Source organism: Fusarium redolens (assembly GCF_020744475.1).
Source record: "Fusarium redolens strain MPI-CAGE-AT-0023 chromosome Unknown BKA55scaffold_1, whole genome shotgun sequence".
In the NCBI taxonomy this organism is placed as follows: Eukaryota; Fungi; Ascomycota; class Sordariomycetes; order Hypocreales; family Nectriaceae; genus Fusarium; species Fusarium redolens.
This window is the reverse complement of record NW_025763664.1, coordinates 675,118-691,739: the sequence shown is the minus strand read 5'-3', so window position 1 is coordinate 691,739 and position 16,622 is coordinate 675,118. Positions and strand designations below refer to the sequence as shown.

Sequence of the window (16,622 nt, the reverse complement as noted above, 5' to 3'; positions counted from 1 at the left end):
CCCGTCCCTCGCTGCGTTTACTTTCGTTTCTTTTCTTTGTATATAGTCATCATCATTATCATCGGGACATGATTAGTGGATAATGTCTAAGGAATACAATATCCGGTGCCTTGAGCCTGGATCTTACATGACTACCTGAAGTGCACTTCAAACGTGATTAAGACGCGTCATACTTGTGACATCGTAAACCCAAGACTTGGGCCAATTTTACATTGCTATAGATTACAAGTTACTATACTAGCCTAGGAACATGCGGAGGTTGTTGCCGATGTACTTGAGATCCAGGAGGAATGTGTCATGGCCAAACATGCTCATCTCCTCGCTGAGCTCAACATGGGTTACGTTCCTGTTTCCAGCTAGACGGACTGCCTCAGCTACCTCGCGCTGCTGCCATGCTGGGAAGAGAATGTCACTTGCAACGCCCATCACAAGCGTAGGGGTATCGCGTAGCGGTGCGAGGCCGTGAATTAGATCCACAGGGGGTCGTGAGCCGGGCACGACAGTTGCGTCTGAGGGATCGGGGTGAGATCCAGGTTGTTCCTCATAAGGCTTATTAGGAAGAGTGAGACTGCATGCGCCAGGTGAAAGATGAGAAGCCTCTCCTGAAGCGAGGTTCTTCTCACGCTCTTGACGACGAGCACGAGTTGCGCGCTGATGCTCAATACCCAGGTCGAAAAGATCCATAGCCTTGCTGACGTACAAAAGACTGTTGGGATCATAGTTCAAACACCACTTCTCACCCGCGTGGTCAAGATACGTCTCGATAAGAAAGTCGGGACATAGCGCAGGTGGTTTGCTCGAGTCTGCTCGACGACGACCAAAGCGCTGCTCCCACTCCGGTCCAGATCGATATGTAACCGTCGCAATTTCACGCGCAAGCTTCATACCCGCATGAGGAGGAACTTTACCGTAGTAAAAACCACGGTTCCAGTTTGGATCCATCATGAGGACTTGGCGCTGAGTATGGCGCATGGCGATACTGTACGGGTGAGAGCGTGCGCAGCCGCTGATAGAAACGATGCGGCCTACGCGCGAGGGGAAGAGAACACCTGCGGCGAGGGATTGCATTCCGCCCATTGACGAACCAACGGAGGCGTAGAGTTTATCGATGCCGAGATGGTCGAGAAGACGGAATTGGGCGCGGACCATGTCATCCATAGTCAAGATCGGGAAATGCGTTGCGTAGCGCTCCCCATTTCCTGGATCGACACTACTCGGTCCTGTAGAACCGTTACAACCTCCGATGACATTCGTGCAGATGACATGGTACTTATTCGTATCAAGAGGTCCTCCCGGCCCAATGAACTTCTCCCACCAACCAGGCTTTGTATTCGCCTCTGTAGAGTGCGCATGCGACGAAGCAGATAGACCGGTGTGTAGAAGAATAGCGTTCGATTTATCGGCGTTGAGCTCACCCCACGTTTCATACGCGATGTTGAACTCGGGAAGAATACCGCCCCAATCTAGCATGAAGGGTTCTTTGCAAAGATAGTTCTGCGTAGCGCCTGATGTGTAGGAGGGTTCGGTATCGTCGTGGGTTAAGCGGGCGGAACGGGATTCTAATGCGTCGAGGCAGGGGAACGACATTGCTGGGTTAGATGCGACGCCCGACTTCCGGGGTGTAGAGGTGTGAAGCTCTCGGACCCTCGGGGTGAGACATGTTGGGCGGAGGAGAGAATATGTGAGAGATGTTTGTAGTCGACGAGTTGATCGTACGAGAGATCTTGAGGACCTCATGGTGGGATGTGAGTGTGAGGAGGAATTGTCGTTTGGGGGGAGTTAAGCTTCATGTTTGTAATCGAGGATTCTTGGACGGCGAAATTGATGGAGCTCCGATGCGCGGGGGACGGGATTGGACGCCGGGTCGGGATGATGCCATTGCACGTGCGATAAGATATGAGGATGTGATAAGATAGAAGAGGTGTAAGAAAAGAGGGAACTATCTCCAGCTACCACCTACAACTTACATAACTTAAAGTAGAAATGGTTTCTAAATATTCTCGCATGCAATTATTCTAGATCTTAAGATCATCGTCATAAGGCTTAGTCTAAGTTTAGGCTTAAACCCATCACAAGAGGAATACTCGAGAATCACGCTTTTTCTGTGACCCCGAGGCACGTGTACATCTTCTGACGTCAATTCAACGCCGCAGCTGTAGGTGATAAGCTGCTGCCTCTCTGAACAAGCCTTAAACGCGTCACCTTCGCCGTGTATACATAAAACCCTGTCTTTTTCGCTTTCAAATAAATACACTCCAAATTCTTTTTCTACCTAGATTTATGCTGATCTACCTTTTTTACTTCATCATCGCCTATCTCATCATGGCGCAGAGCATTCCCCAGAACGTAATCCACGGCTTGCGAACTATGCTATCGCTAGGGAGTCAGAACGACAATGAGACGAGCTCTTCTTCTTCTGATGGGTTGACACCTGTGGATGTGGTTATTACTCGTATCATGCTCACAAAAGGGAAGAAGCTTCCGCCGGGTGTTGTTGATGTTATTTTCGACTTTGCGGAGTATTGGGCGCATTCGAGTAATGAGATTGATTACATCGCCGAACACTCAAGCCCTCTTCGCGTCAACGGTCAAAGTCCCTCTGAGAACAAATTCCTTGTAAGTCACCCCCCTAGGTATAGCACAGGACTGACATTTATAGCTTCGGTCGTTTCCTGTGGGTCTAACGGGCATTCAAGGCAAGAAAGCACTCGCTGAAGTGTTGGCGTACGACTTGAACGAGGCCAAGCCGGCGCCTTTAAAGACGGAGCATGATCCTTCGTATTTTTCAAAGTTGGCTGATTATCCTACGCCCAAATTGCTCCATCCTGTGAGAAAGGTGGTCTTTACGATACGGAGTAAGGATCAGGGGTGGGGTGGTGAACCGGAGAATCGACATACGTATAACGGAGCTTGGACGTGGTTTGAAGCTGGCCTAGAGAAGTTTGACGCCGAACAGACCTGTAAGTCACGGAACTCATGTGTCAAATGCAGTGCTGACTTTCTAGGTGATCCAAATTGCACATACGACGTCCGCTTCAAATCAGCATCCTCCGTGGCATCACCCCTCCCCGTCTGCGCCCTCCGTCCCCTCTACCCCTCCATAGTTCCCAAAGGCAACGAGAACTTCTCATACTCGCATCCTCTTGCACATCAAGAGAAATGGACCATCGTTCGCAACAAGACAGCTCACCGCGCTTGGCAAGACCATGTGATTACATGGGCATGGGACGATGATGTCAAGCCTGATTCTGAAGCTGCTGTGAAGATGAAGATTGATGAGGGGAGAGGTGAGGAGACGGGCGATGGGTGGTTTGTGAGGGATTTGAAGATGGGAGATGTTGTTACGATTTGGGCGAAGGCGAGGTTTGGAGGGTGGGTTAATCATATTGAGAAGGTCAAGATTGATGTTTACTGGGCGGTTTGAGGGATGGCCTATGGGAGTACCTACGGAATGAGGCATGGTGGATATGAGTTATGATAAGTTGCTTCACTTACGGAACCTTTAATCGGGAATTGAATCAATGCTTCACCTGCTTCATAATGAGAATGTGACCAGGATGGTATTTGCTTTGCGTGTGTGAATGTACTCAACTCTCTTTGTGGTGTTTCAGCCTCATGTAAATGATCGCGGGGCAGAGACCTCTACGTCATGCACCCAAATCCTCCCTCCCTCACGCATCTCAACCTAATCTTCAATAAACTTCAGCCAATCCTAAGCAATCTCCAAATTTAAGCTCAAGAAATGAGATTCATCGCCAACGTCTGCAGAAATCCCAGACTTTTACTCTCAGCAACCTGCCTCGTTCACCAAGCCCCGTCTCTTCACCACTTCACGCGCACAATGTCTACCACGCTCAAGAGCCACAACATTCCTCTCAGCCTTCCTGATGGACTTTCAGAAGAGCAGCTCACTTCTTTCAAGCCATTTACCGTACGATTCTCACCCATATTCATTTCAGACTGCTAATAATCTCAGAACTGGGTCGATACACTCACAAACTCACTCCGTCTTCAATCCGATGAATCTCACCCCTTCCACAAAGACCCTTACGCTCTGCGCTCAGTCACAATCCAATCCTACGATCTCTTCGGTGCCAAACGCATCGGCTTCATAAAACTCACAGCAAAAGTCTCCAACGACTCCGGCGAAACACTCCCAGCAGCCGCACTCCTCCGCGGTCCCAGCGTAGCAATGCTCTTCATGCTCATCCCCTCCGACGTCCCCCCCTCATCCTCAGAGCGCTACGTCGTCCTCACAGTCCAACCCCGCGTTCCCGCCGGAAGTCTTAGCTTCACTGAACTACCAGCGGGTATGGTCGACGACGCTGGTAGTTTCGCCGGAGCAGCAGCGCAAGAAATCAAGGAAGAACTCGGTGTCACCATACGTGAAGAAGAGCTTACGAATCTAAGTGAGCTTGCTACATCCCAGGATAGTGAAGACATTGCGAGGGGTATGTTTCCTAGCGCCGGGGGTTGTGATGAGTATATTTCGATATTTAGCTATGAGATGAGGATTGAGAGGGAGAAGATCAGGGAGTGGAGTGGGCGGTTGACGGGGTTGAGGGAGCATGGGGAGAAAATCACGTTGAAGGTTGTGCCGATGAAGGAGGCTTGGAGGGAGGGGGCGAGGGATGCGAAGTGTTTGGCTGCTTTGGCTCTTTGGAGGGGGTTGAAGGAGGAGGGGAAGCTGTGATGAGATATTGCCATGTCTTGGTTGTTGGTTGTAGATTTCAGCTTGAATGAGGCTGTCACCCCACTCCGAAGCATGAGTTGAGGCTGTCGTCAATGACTATAATAAGCACAGTTATAAGCTAGACTACAGAGCAATACCCAATGGCCGCTTGAAAGAAGCATTGACTCAAATGAGACATGCATATTGAGAAAACGAGAAGTGCATGAAGCTGAAAACCTGGTTGCAGGACCAGAAAAGAGCTGGAGAGATATCCTCATCTGATGACAAGTTTATGTCTTCTCAGCCAAAACTTATTCAAAAGCACTGTGATATTACTATTGAGACCATGAGCAGAAAGCATTTTATTCATTATTTAAAGGTCAATTCTCAGGAACAAACACGTAGTCAGTGATTCTATCGCACCAATTACCTGGCTTCAGGGTAGCTTGTGTGACGTTGCACATCTTCTCACCGACTTCGGCGGGGCTGTAGCCAACTCATCATGACTTCTAAAAACAAAAACAAAACAAACAAACAAACAAAACTGTTACCTTCAACTTACTAAAAATGTCTGTTTTCAATGCCAAAGTGACTTCAACTGAGCCTCTCGTAAGTCTCCCTCTCACTATGTATCAGCAATTGCTAACAAACTCAGTCTAAGGAAGAAGCTCGATGGATCAAACTCTCCAAGTACGCTCACTCACCTCCTTTCTCACAACCTCACTCTAACAACCACAGAATCACATATCGCGACCCAACAGGCACATCCCGAACATGGGAATCAGCCGAACGCCTCACCCGTCCTAAAACCGCCGACATCGACGGCGTAGGCATAGTAGCAATCCTCCCCCTCCCCACCGGCCCCGAACTCATCCTCCAAAAACAATACCGCCCTCCAATCAACGCCGTAACAATCGAAGTACCAGCCGGATTGATCGACGACGGCGAAACACCCGAAGAATGCGCCATCCGCGAACTCCGCGAGGAAACAGGCTACGTCGGCGTCGCTACTGAGACTTCGCCCATGATGTTTAACGACCCGGGGTTTTGTAACACGAACTTGAAGATGGTGCATGTTAGTGTCGACATGGAGCTGCCGGAAAATAAGGATCTGAAGCCGGAATTGGAGGAGGGCGAGTTCATTGAGGTTTTTACGGTCAAGTTGACGGATTTGTGGGGGATGTGTGAGACGTGGGAGAGGGAGGGTTGTGCGATTGATGCGAGGGTTGGGACTTTGGCGGAGGGCATTTTGTTGGCGCAGAGGTTTAAGCTGTAGATGAGTCGACTGAAAGATTATAGAGGATGAAAGAAAAGTTAAAATTAGAATCAGTTGGTTGCAGATGTCTCTTCACGTCAGGATGCCAGACTGAAAGCACAAGTACGTTCTCTATCATCCCCAAATATGTACATGAAATGATGATACAAGATCACCAGAAAGCATGCTGTCTTCTAAACAGGCACAGCCTTCCCAGCCTCACCCTCATCAACACTACAAACCCTGTTACAAGCACCCTTCTCCGTCCGTCCATGCAAAACCTCAATCCACTGAATCTGCTGATACGCCACACCACCCTCCGGAATAGTACCCGTCCACGTATCCCCATTACTCCACGCATTAAAGCTCAACTGTGCAGGATCTCTGGGCACCTGGAACGCATTAAGCCAGGTCTCTTTATCATTGACCTTCCAGATCGTAGCATCGGGCGTCCAGTCGATAGTGTGCTTTGCCCAATCTGTCCACTTGAGACCATCGGGGAGTGTGGCTGCTAGATGAGCGCCTTCGACTTCACCGCCCTCGTCCGTGTAGGAGGGTTGGTTTGTGTAGTGGATGATTGTGGGCTCGTCTTTGGTAAGGACTTCTATGTCTGCTTCTTGGACGAGAGCGAGGGAGCCACCGTTGAGGTAGGTGAACATAGCTGTACACGCACCGGGCGAACCCTTTGTACGAGCATACATTCTCAGCGAGACGTATTGATGTTTCTCCAGTGATTCAAACTCAGAGGCAGTTTGGAACCCATCATGACGAGCAGTCCTCATAGTCAACCACGTATCACTCGCAGGAGAAACGTCATCATTCTCCTCAATGTACAGATTATTATAAGTGTTCTGCATAGGAAACTCTGCGTTCTCGTTGTTCCATTTCTGAGGACCCCAGGTTTGAGCAAACTCAGACTCCCAGTTGAAGAAATCTGAAGTAAAGCCTGCTTCGGCGTTGCCTTGGATTGTGTCGATCAGGGGAGGAACACCGGCGTATTGGGATAGGGAGCGGAAGTCAAAGAAGGAGTGGCTTGTGTAATATTGGGGATTATCGCCCTTAGTAACGTAGCAATCGCATGATGGGTCTTGGGCGAGAGCCAGAGGGGCGATGGCGAGGATAGAAGCGAGGAGGGATTTGGTGGAAGACATGATGAATGATGATATCTGAGTATTTGGATGAAGATACTGTTCTAAGCTGATCTGTCGACCTTATATATCCTCCTTTCAAAACTTTTATGCATTTCCATTTCCCCTGCAGGATTATAGGATCAAACATGATACCCTCCCAACATGTGATTGAACCATATACGTCGTCCCATAAATGCTAAGATGAGAAGAGCCGCACAAGCAGCTTGTGATAGGCTCGATGGACTCGAGGATCAGATACCTTGTCGAGGAAATTAAGCTCAGGAGCGGGAAGACCCACGAGCTTACATCTTGACAGGGGTCGTAGGGCGAAATACTCCTTGAGCCAAGACTCAGTCTCCATAGAAGATTGGGGATGTAACGGCGACGATGAGTTGCTCGCTGTGAGATTTGTGTGATTGGTAGATCTTGATGGTGATCAAGGATGGATTGAAGGCGGGTTTGGGGCTGGGTTGAGCAGGATAGCAGTCCGAGGTTCCGCTTGTTGTCGCCATTCGCATTAAGATGAAGAATCTATCGTTAAAGACTCCCAAGACTGAAACAGAAGCTTCTTAAAGAAAGATAGCACTAATGTTTCAACAATGGCGATCCAGTAACCAGCCCTGCGAGGCATCCTGACTTGCAGAGTCAAACGTTGAAATGCCACGGCTTTGCCTAAGACCAAGCTAATGAAATCCTTAAAGCTCCAGAGTCTTCGATCAATCAAACACGGTTGCTCCGGAGGACTCGCATAAACCGATAACAGTTGATCCATGGCAAATGAACCATGAAAAGGCAGTGCATCTCACTCCTTCGAGGCTGTGTCGATGATATGAAACAAGGATAAAGGAAAACCTTGTCCAGAAAGATGTCAACCACCAAGTCCTACGGACACGGAGAAAGGTCCAGCTCACCACGAGCTTGGAGTTGCCCATGACTCACTTCTCACCACTGTACTCTGCTTGACAGGACTCGTTTCGCTCTCCGACGAACGAAACAAACTCCTCACCTTCCGGCCTTGATCCTTCATCCAAGAAGCTGCCTGGCTGAACATGGAGTATACGAAGAAGTACAAGATATACCACTCCGACGGTTCAACTTCCAACCGTTCAGGTCTATAACTCTCAAACGCCGTTGCTCTCTTTACCCATTTCTCATCATCACTCCCATGCATTCGTCTCACAATCCGTCTTTTAACACCACGATATGCGACAGCACATACAGAAGCCATGTTCCGTAAATTCGCCACGACGATGAACGTCACAGCTGCGACAAGGACTGATGTTAACGCTAGCATTGGTCGAGGGTAGCCTTCGTTTATACTCCAGAGAGCAACGCAGAAACTTAGTGGGAGGTAAAAGATGCTGACGTATGTGAGGAGCTTGACATTTTCGCCTAGACGAGTTGAGACACGACTTTCGATGACTCCGCTGGCGCTGAAGAGCTGTGTGAGACACATTAGTATGCAGAAGAACTCGGCCGAGGGATACATACACCTTCTCTGAGAGCTTTAGTCTTATCGCGACTTGCCTCAAAACGAGCAGATATGATCCTCAATCGATCAACCTGCGCCTCAATCTCACCCACAACTCTTCGCGTCAACGCCTCTGGTGTTTCTTCCGTTCTGGGCTCTTCACCTGGGTCTATCTCCATAATCATATGAGGCCAGTCTGTACGAAACCTCCTCCATTCCTCTATAGCATCATCGATAAGAATCAGAAAAGACTCAAGACAACTGACGATCCAAAAGTATTGCCTTGATCTTGAGAACGTATCGTCGTCGAATAAAAGATTGTCATGCTGAACGGGGTCGAGAAATAGAGGATCGTGATCGACGATTGCATCAAGGGCTACTTGCATTCGACTCCATGCATTTGCTGCTTTTTGTAAACTCGTCCGAATAGCATCGAGCATGATATCTTCTGAGCGATATCGTCGACCATCGCTCTGAGGCGTGTATGTTCGACGAGGGACTTTGTGGACATCATACGGATCAAAATCAGCGACAGACGGCTTCATGATCAAGACTGTCCAGAAAGAGTCACGTTTAGCATTAGACCTATGAAGATCTTGATAAGCGCACCCCAAAGTAAAAGCCTGCTGTTTGATATACGGCCCTTTTTCTCCGTAAAGACGTCCATAGTTCCAAGTAGATTGCTTGACAGCCGCATCAGTGGGCTGTGTACAGAGTTGATACCAAGAAATGTGAAATGACCTCCACGGGACGTTTTCGGACCCGTGCAAGTCCTTTGCAGATGGTCTGCAAAGTAGATGTTGATTCATTGTGGCACGAAAAGCACGACCCTTACTTGAATTCAGCTGGTTATCTTGGAAGAGAAGCTTCCAGACGATGCTCGAGTTATACCGGGTGCATTTCTCCTCCATAAGACCGGCAGTGATATTTGCAAGGCCGTCAAGCTGAATAACACGACACCATCGACCTTGGCGATGTATCGGCTGAGTTGGATGATCTTGTATGACTGATGGGTATGACACAAACCCATTGCCTTCTCTTTGAAGCGCTGGTTGGATCATCTCCCAACAAGGCGGCCCCTCAACACGAGATGGTGGAGAATCATGTTGGAAAGGAGATGATTTGGCACGCAGACTATATACCGCGTTTTGAGAGCCCCCAGGAGCCGTGAGGTCAATGATGGTGAACCAATGAAGCTTGCTGAGTAGCTCACGCGTGGGCTCGAGATATTTATTAAGACTGCGGTCGATATCATTACGAGTCCGTCGATGACGAACTTGCATGCGAAGTTCGCTCGTATGAAACGATAGAGGAAGTCGACCATCCTGAGGCACAGCGTAAAAGTCCCCAAGTGACTGACGAATCTTATACCGATGTGCTTCGGTAAGTGCAGTCTCGATCAAGTAATCACCCGAGCCACCGTATGTGATTCCTTGACGACGCGTGTAAGCCATGTTCAGATTACGCAGTCCAGGAAAGAAAGAGTAAGGGACTTCGCAGTATGTTCCGACCACTGGTGATAATGTATCTGGTGCGGTCAAGGGAAACTCGAAGTCTATGTCGTCGATGTGATACCACTTTTCATTTTCTCCGCGAGTAAGTTGCCATGGCGGCATGAAGTCTGGGATGGGGCTGATAACTTTGCTTCCGGGAGGCTGTGTATCATAATCACTCGGATACCCTGTTCAGTCGATGTATCAATAAGGGTGGTGGTATCGCATAGCTTCACCTACAGTAATTCCAAGACTGAGTGGCATTGACAATGACATCTCCACCTTCTGGAGGCCGCGGAATGTACTCTAACTGCTGAGGTAGCGTGTAAGAAGATTGTGAGGGAGGTAGTTGAGAACTGAGGAGGAATGGCTGTGGGCCATCTTGTTCAATTGCGAAGAGCCGAAGTCGTTTCTTGTATGAATGAGATGCAAAACGAAGGATGCTGTCCAAGCTGATATCTTGTTGCGCTGCAAAGCCGAGATCATCTGATGGCTCTTCTTCATCGACGTTGACTTCACAGCCTTGCACTGGAACTTGATCAATCTCTTCATGGCTATTCCCATCGTGTTGATGTGCTGGCTTCAGCTCAACTGTAGGAGCAGCCATGAGCGTCACCAATTTCTCAAGGAGATCATTCTGCTTCTCGTGCGTGGCTTTAATCCCACGGATAAGCTCGAGACATTGAGCCTGAAACTCTGGATCTTTGGCAGTCATTGGCTCAGCGGATGTGGATTGACAAGCTGGTCAAGGAGTCCCTATGTAGTTCGATGAAGTTGAGAAGGCAATAGTTTCATCCAATGCTTGACGGTGGATATTACAGTGGTTAGCGCCCTGACCAGGATCATTTTCTGCGAGGCAAGAGGGCAATGCGACCTCCTGCTTCAACACGATGGCAAGACATGGATGGTAGACCGCCCGCCATTGCGAAGACTGATGTCCTCGCTATCGCTCTCTTGAGAACGCGACCTGCGTCGAGTTTTGGGATTGTGAGTCAATATGAAGTAGCCAAACTAGCCACTGATCGATATCCATGCATGTCTCTGAAGGTCCGAACATGGAGTATCCGTAGCGTCACAGGAACTGCCCTATAGACTATGGACCTCAACGCCGCCTTATCAGGCTGAGCCAAGTGGGCTACCGGCCGCGTCCGGCCCGTCAACGGTGTCCACGGGCTCCGCTCCGGAGCGAGACCCCAGTCATGCCATCGGATCGCCGATCCAAGCCTCCGGACACCCTCGGCCGAGTCTCCCCGCATTTGACACTCAACTAGTTGGTTTTACCAAGTCTGGGGGTGCAGAATAAGCAATCGTAGAGCATACGTTAGCACTCAACAAGACGTGGCCATAAACAAAGCGAATTGAGTTCAGACCTTCCTATCAGAGAACATTAATCCCAATCCAATCTCTACTTGCAAATGACAGTCGTAAGCACCTCGTGGTATTGCTTGCGTGTCCGCCTCAATTAAGCCAGCTTGTTTCAGGGACAAGTCTTCATTGGTTGGCGTCACGATAAGGCGGAGTAATCTCTCCAGGGTCAGCAAAGACGTCACCGTGTTCTGGGCCAATCAATTTGCAAGGATTTGTCGCAAAAGTTCCAGGAACAACCTAAACTTGAATCTGCGATGGCGCGTTTCCCTTTTTCCTTATCATCGTCATTCTTTTTAATATGTTATAATACTCTGGTCTGACCTGCGATTTGAGTGTCGCGATATTCACTCCTTAAAGTACTCTTGGCGCGTCTTGGAATATGGCGTCGCAAACGAAACTTACGGACGATAACGTCCATGATACGGATATTGAGAGCAATCATGGGATTGAAGGGGATGAAGGGCCAACGGAACAGTCGCCTTTATTGCCAAGTGGCACACATGAAGATGATGAGCCGTCGAAATCGTTGAGGCGACGCGCTTTGGCCATGGGCATGCTGGCTCTTCTCATGGTTGAAGTGAGCCAGTTCATCATGAATCCTCCGACCAAAAAGATCGCTGAGGATATCATTTGTCGACAACATTATCCCGATCATTTAATCGGCGCATTTGATATAGATGATCATCGGTGCAAGGATAGTCCTGTTCAGAAGACTCTGGCTATGGTCCAAGGCTGGGAACAGGCTTTCGAGATGGGAGTTCGTACGTAACCCATTCGGCGTAAAAGATATCTGCTAACCTGTGCTAGCAATTATAACGCAATTTCCATATGGTATTGTCGCTGATAAGTATGGAAGACGGCTTGTTTTGTTTCTGGCAATGCTTGGATGCTGCCTATCAACAGCTTGGCTCTTGTTAGTTTGTAAGTGCTCCCTGTCCCATTTCGTAACACATACTCACAATCTCAGTATCGTTCCCAAACATCTTCTCAATCTGGGCGATCCTCGGCGGCAGTATCTTCTACCTCATCGGCGGCGGAGGTCAAATGGCCGTTGCAATGGTCTACACCATCGTCGCCGACGTAGTCCCCGTCTCCCAACGAACAGACATGTTCTTCCGCCTCGTCGCCCTAGTCCTAATCTTCAACGTCATCTTCAACCCCATATCCGCATGGCTTCTCCAATTCGATCCCTGGTTATCCATGTGGGTCGGCTTCGGCTTCATGGTCTTCGGGACGATGTGCATTCTTCTCATCCCTGAGACAATGCATCTTCGACGCAAGGATGACAAGAGACATAATGAAGAGCATGAGAATGAAGAGCTTCATGGAGTTTCTTTGAGCAAGCATAATGTGTTGAAACAAGCTTGGTTCAGTATTCAGAATGATATGCAGCATGTTTGGCGGTTTATCTTTGCGTCGAAGAGTATTATGATGCTCATGCTTGCTATTGCGTTCTTCTTCCCGGTTCGGACTGTACTTACGGGAGTGTTGTTGCAGTACATGAGCAAACGCTTCGATTGGTCATGGTCAAAGGTCGGTCTCTTCGTCAACACTACGTTGCATCCTCTAACATTTTGACAGGCAACATATATCTCCACCATTGGCATCGTAGCAACAGTGGTGTGCTACCTCATAATTCTGCCCGTGACATCCGACTTCCTCAACAAGAGTCGTCGTTACAAATCTCGCCCCGTGGCAAGAGATTTGCTGCTCGCACGCATTGCCATCACAATCATGGCAATTGGATGTTTGCTAATGGGTCTTGCTTCAGTCCCATGGTTGTTTGTCGTTTCTCTCATCACTGTCAGCGTTGGCAACTCTTTCGTGGCACTCAGCAGAGCTTTGATCAATGCTCTTGTCGAACCACATACCATCGCTACCTTGAACACTACTATATCTCTTATTGAGGTCATCATGGGGTTGACTGCGCCCGCAATGAGCTGGCTCTTGGGCCGCGGTTTTGAGCTGGGTGGTCAGTGGATGGGATTGCCCTTTTTGGTGACCAGCCTCATGGCCATGGCGACAGCTGTAATGCTGTTTATAGTGAAGCTACCAACTTCTGGTGTTGCTCAAGCTCATGAGGGCTGAGGCTAGCGCTTGGCTGGAGATGGACAAGACAATAAGCAGGATTCCTGGCATTTTACGATCTTAGGGTATTTTACTTTGTTTTTTTAGACCAATTTAGAGGTTGCAATATATGAGCAACTAATTCGTCAAATACTTGTCACTTGCAATTATCTTGTCCATCTCATGGGTCTGGCAAACCTTAGTGTTGCACTGGAGCTCCACCTTATCGATAAGCGGCCCCGCGGTTGCCTGCTCCACCCGAGCCTGTGGAAGTTAACCTCCAATCCAACATTCATCATTCATCTTCCTTCAACAATTCCTCTGTCTGCCATCTCTCGAGCTTCCGACCCGACCGTATCTTTTTGTATCGCAATTTCCACAGATAATATTGTTTGACCGCTCGATCACACCTATCTCACCATGTCGGACGACGAGGATTTCATGCAGGAGTCAGATGAGGAGCAGTACGCAAGCTCAGCCGCGCATACGCAGTGCATCACTAATTACGCCCAGGTACGACTTCGAGTACGAAGAAGACGATGACGAAGAGACCGCCGATGTCGATATCGAGAACAAATACTACAATGCCAAGCAGCTCAAGCTGTCAGATCCCGAAGATGCGATCGCAGAATTCCTAGGCATTCCGCCACTCGAAGAGGAGAAAGGAGAATGGGGTTTCAAGGGTGTGAAGCAGGCTATAAAGCTTGAGTTCAAGCTGGGTCAATATGACAAGGTAGGACTTTTCGCTGGCCAGAACAAGAATATCGCTGACAAGAATAGGCTGCTGAACATTATGCTGAACTCCTCACCTACGTCAAGTCGGCCGTTACGCGCAACTACTCCGAAAAGTCCATCAACAACATGCTCGACTACATTGAGAAGGGAGCAGATGGCCCAGAGGCAGTGAAGTGTATGGAGCAATTCTACTCCCTCACGCTACAGAGCTTCCAGAGCACCAACAACGAGCGCCTATGGCTCAAGACCAACATCAAGCTGGCAAAGTTGCTCCTCGATCGCAAGGAGTACGGTGCTGTGTCAAAGAAGCTTAGAGAGCTCCACAAGACCTGCCAGCAAGAAGATGGTACCGACGACCCTAGCAAGGGTACATATTCACTCGAGATTTACGCTCTTGAGATCCAAATGTTTGCAGAGACCAAGAACAATAAGCAGCTCAAGGCTCTGTATCAAAGAGCTCTCAAAGTCAAATCCGCGGTACCACATCCCAGAATCATGGGCATCATCAGGGAGTGCGGTGGAAAGATGCACATGAGCGAAGAGAATTGGAAGGAAGCTCAGAGCGACTTTTTCGAATCGTTTCGTAACTACGACGAAGCAGGTTCTCTGCAGCGAATCCAGGTTCTCAAGTATCTACTCTTGACGACTATGTTGATGAAGTCCGACATCAACCCTTTCGATTCGCAAGAGACCAAGCCCTACAAGACAGATCCGCGAATCTCCGCCATGACAGATCTAGTCGACGCTTACCAGCGGGATGATGTACACGCGTACGAGAAGGTCCTGCAGCGTAACCAGGACATCCTAGATGATCCATTCATTGCCGAGAACATTGATGAAGTCACGCGAAACATGCGCACCAAGGGTGTTGTAAAGCTTATTGCACCTTACACACGCATGAAGCTATCTTGGATCGCCAAGCAGCTCAAGATCTCTGAGCCCGAGGTACAAGATATCCTGGGCTTCCTGATCATCGATGGCAAGATCAACGGTCGAGTCAACCAGCAGGAGGGTCTCCTGCAGATCACGTCAGACGCAGATGTCGAGCGCATTGCAGCTCTCCAAGGACTCACATCGTCTATTTCAGAACTGTTTGGTGCTATTTTCAGAGACGGAGATGGATTCCGTAACAGCGAGCATTCCGCAACGGATGAGCAAATAATAGACGTGTCAGGTATGCCATTGGGGAAGGGAGGCCATAGGGCGGCTGCCCAACATCGCGGAAAGAAGGGGAAGTTGGCTGCGACGCCATGGGCATGAGAGACCAGCCAGGGTATGAATTCACTGCATCATCGTTAACATAGCCCCGGGAAATCCGCAGACCAGGAAAACTTGTTTGCTATTGTTTCCTGTTTCAACCCCCAGGTCCTTTTTTGCTGGATCGAGAAAGTAGATGCTGTTGCAGTTTTCCTGCGGGTGCATCCACGTTTGGAGATGCTTCGACGGGATCTCGCATAGTACGAGGCCACTGGCAACGGTGATTCCTTGTCGCACCACACGGATAGCAGCATCGACTACGGGCCAGTTGTTTCAGAGAGAGATGATGAGAGAGATGTGCAGAAGGGACGAGGGCCGAAGTGACGCCGTATTCGGACTTGATCCCCATGTCTCGTGTAGCAAAGCGAGTGACGAGTAATGTTATTCAATATAAACAACAAACCCATAGTCAGATGTCCGTAGCCTGATATCCAGTAGTGATCCATAGTCTGATATTCGGCAGTTGTGCAGGCGCCATAATATCCATCGCCTCACCTGATTTTTTAGTCTTGACATATGTAAGCCTGCTGCGCTGATCTAATTCCAAGGCTACCTAGTCTATGATGCAGTAGGGACACAAAAAACAAGACCAAGCTAAGATCGCTGACCATCATCATACGCCAGACGGGCGATGCAACGTCGAGTGGTTACACAAGACGGGACTTGGGAGATGCTGCGAGGGGTAAAGCGGCTTATCATTTCACAGATGCGGCTGATTTGTCTTGGCCCACAAAGATTCATTGTTTGTCTCTCACAAGAGAATTTCTTACAAGACTTCCCGTTAGATGCCGTTGGGGGGAGTGTAACACGCATGGGAAGTGAGGCCGTGTTCAAGGCATGGTCATGATGCTGAATCGTCACGGATAGCTGCATAACGGACTGTGCAACCTTCCGAATTCAACGGTAGACACATCTAGATTGGGGAGATACAATACGAGATTTTCTTGATAAACTCGTACAGAGTAGTGAGATGTTAGGGGAAGCACAAAGCAACGAAGCGGCGCCGGGACTGGAAAAGTGAGGTACTTCGGGCCGTTGCTGGTTGACCTTGCGAGGTGTGCAGAGAGGCATTTAGAAGCAAAAGTGTTTGTATGGTAGAACTGTTTTTGTTTGCTCAGTTGTTTGCCGCTGAAATACAGGTGAATGGTGAAGCGGAAGAGAGGCACGGATACTG

The 16,622-nt window shown here is 49.0% G+C and overlaps 8 protein-coding genes across 8 annotated transcripts; 5 read left to right on the top strand and 3 right to left on the bottom strand.

Moving 5' to 3' along the window:
• Positions 1-171: 171 nt before the first annotated feature.
• On the bottom strand, positions 172-1,961 carry BKA55DRAFT_547981 (Alpha/Beta hydrolase protein). The gene has a single exon (XM_046191081.1). The coding sequence runs from the start codon at positions 1,735-1,737 to the stop codon at positions 238-240; it is 1,500 nt and encodes a 499-aa protein (XP_046055945.1). The 5' UTR covers positions 1,738-1,961; the 3' UTR covers positions 172-237.
• BKA55DRAFT_547978 (uncharacterized protein) lies at positions 1,962-3,541 on the top strand. Its single transcript, XM_046191080.1, has 3 exons — positions 1,962-2,616; positions 2,660-2,960; positions 3,006-3,541. Exons 1-3 carry the CDS (start codon positions 2,281-2,283, stop codon positions 3,422-3,424), a joined length of 1,056 nt encoding a protein of 351 aa, XP_046055944.1. The 5' UTR covers positions 1,962-2,280; the 3' UTR covers positions 3,425-3,541.
• Positions 3,542-3,841: 300 nt separating this feature from the next.
• BKA55DRAFT_531839 (uncharacterized protein) lies at positions 3,842-4,693 on the top strand (the record flags this gene model as incomplete). The annotated part of the gene is made up of 2 exons (XM_046189256.1): positions 3,842-3,931; positions 3,977-4,693. The coding sequence occupies 2 exons, from the start codon at positions 3,842-3,844 to the stop codon at positions 4,691-4,693; spliced, it is 807 nt and encodes a 268-aa protein (XP_046055943.1).
• A 484-nt stretch (positions 4,694-5,177) lies between these two features.
• Positions 5,178-6,081, top strand: BKA55DRAFT_2791 (NUDIX hydrolase domain-like protein). Its single transcript, XM_046185496.1, has 3 exons — positions 5,178-5,281; positions 5,328-5,362; positions 5,411-6,081. Exons 1-3 carry the CDS (start codon positions 5,240-5,242, stop codon positions 5,946-5,948), a joined length of 615 nt encoding a protein of 204 aa, XP_046055942.1. The 5' UTR covers positions 5,178-5,239; the 3' UTR covers positions 5,949-6,081.
• A 40-nt stretch (positions 6,082-6,121) lies between these two features.
• On the bottom strand, positions 6,122-7,078 carry BKA55DRAFT_587980 (concanavalin A-like lectin/glucanase domain-containing protein; the record flags this gene model as incomplete). The annotated part of the gene is made up of 1 exon (XM_046194727.1): positions 6,122-7,078. One exon carries the CDS (start codon positions 7,076-7,078, stop codon positions 6,122-6,124), a length of 957 nt encoding a protein of 318 aa, XP_046055941.1.
• Positions 7,079-7,964: 886 nt separating this feature from the next.
• Positions 7,965-10,736, bottom strand: BKA55DRAFT_682264 (uncharacterized protein; the record flags this gene model as incomplete). The annotated part of the gene is made up of 3 exons (XM_046198314.1): positions 7,965-8,498; positions 8,549-10,209; positions 10,262-10,736. The coding sequence occupies 3 exons, from the start codon at positions 10,734-10,736 to the stop codon at positions 7,965-7,967; spliced, it is 2,670 nt and encodes an 889-aa protein (XP_046055940.1).
• Positions 10,737-11,768: 1,032 nt separating this feature from the next.
• BKA55DRAFT_497484 (major facilitator superfamily domain-containing protein) lies at positions 11,769-13,477 on the top strand (the record flags this gene model as incomplete). The annotated part of the gene is made up of 4 exons (XM_046186475.1): positions 11,769-12,150; positions 12,197-12,310; positions 12,357-12,922; positions 12,971-13,477. 4 exons carry the CDS (start codon positions 11,769-11,771, stop codon positions 13,475-13,477), a joined length of 1,569 nt encoding a protein of 522 aa, XP_046055939.1.
• A 197-nt stretch (positions 13,478-13,674) lies between these two features.
• Positions 13,675-15,855, top strand: BKA55DRAFT_547969 (PCI domain-containing protein). The gene is made up of 3 exons (XM_046191079.1): positions 13,675-13,920; positions 13,970-14,189; positions 14,237-15,855. Exons 1-3 carry the CDS (start codon positions 13,877-13,879, stop codon positions 15,449-15,451), a joined length of 1,479 nt encoding a protein of 492 aa, XP_046055938.1. The 5' UTR covers positions 13,675-13,876; the 3' UTR covers positions 15,452-15,855.
• The last annotated feature ends 767 nt before the right edge of the window (positions 15,856-16,622 follow it).

Coding starts and splice junctions, on each gene's coding strand:
- BKA55DRAFT_547981 (XM_046191081.1), bottom strand. CDS start 1,737: ATGAGGTCCTCAAGATCTCTCGTACGATCAACTCGTCGACTACAAACA.
- BKA55DRAFT_547978 (XM_046191080.1), top strand. CDS start 2,281: ATGCTGATCTACCTTTTTTACTTCATCATCGCCTATCTCATCATGGCG. Junction 2,617..2,659: donor CCTCTGAGAACAAATTCCTT/GTAAGTCACCCC, acceptor TGACATTTATAG/CTTCGGTCGTTTCCTGTGGG. Junction 2,961..3,005: donor GTTTGACGCCGAACAGACCT/GTAAGTCACGGA, acceptor CTGACTTTCTAG/GTGATCCAAATTGCACATAC.
- BKA55DRAFT_2791 (XM_046185496.1), top strand. CDS start 5,240: ATGTCTGTTTTCAATGCCAAAGTGACTTCAACTGAGCCTCTC. Junction 5,282..5,327: donor TGACTTCAACTGAGCCTCTC/GTAAGTCTCCCT, acceptor TAACAAACTCAG/TCTAAGGAAGAAGCTCGATG. Junction 5,363..5,410: donor CGATGGATCAAACTCTCCAA/GTACGCTCACTC, acceptor TAACAACCACAG/AATCACATATCGCGACCCAA.
- BKA55DRAFT_547969 (XM_046191079.1), top strand. CDS start 13,877: ATGTCGGACGACGAGGATTTCATGCAGGAGTCAGATGAGGAGCA. Junction 13,921..13,969: donor CAGGAGTCAGATGAGGAGCA/GTACGCAAGCTC, acceptor AATTACGCCCAG/GTACGACTTCGAGTACGAAG. Junction 14,190..14,236: donor AGCTGGGTCAATATGACAAG/GTAGGACTTTTC, acceptor TGACAAGAATAG/GCTGCTGAACATTATGCTGA.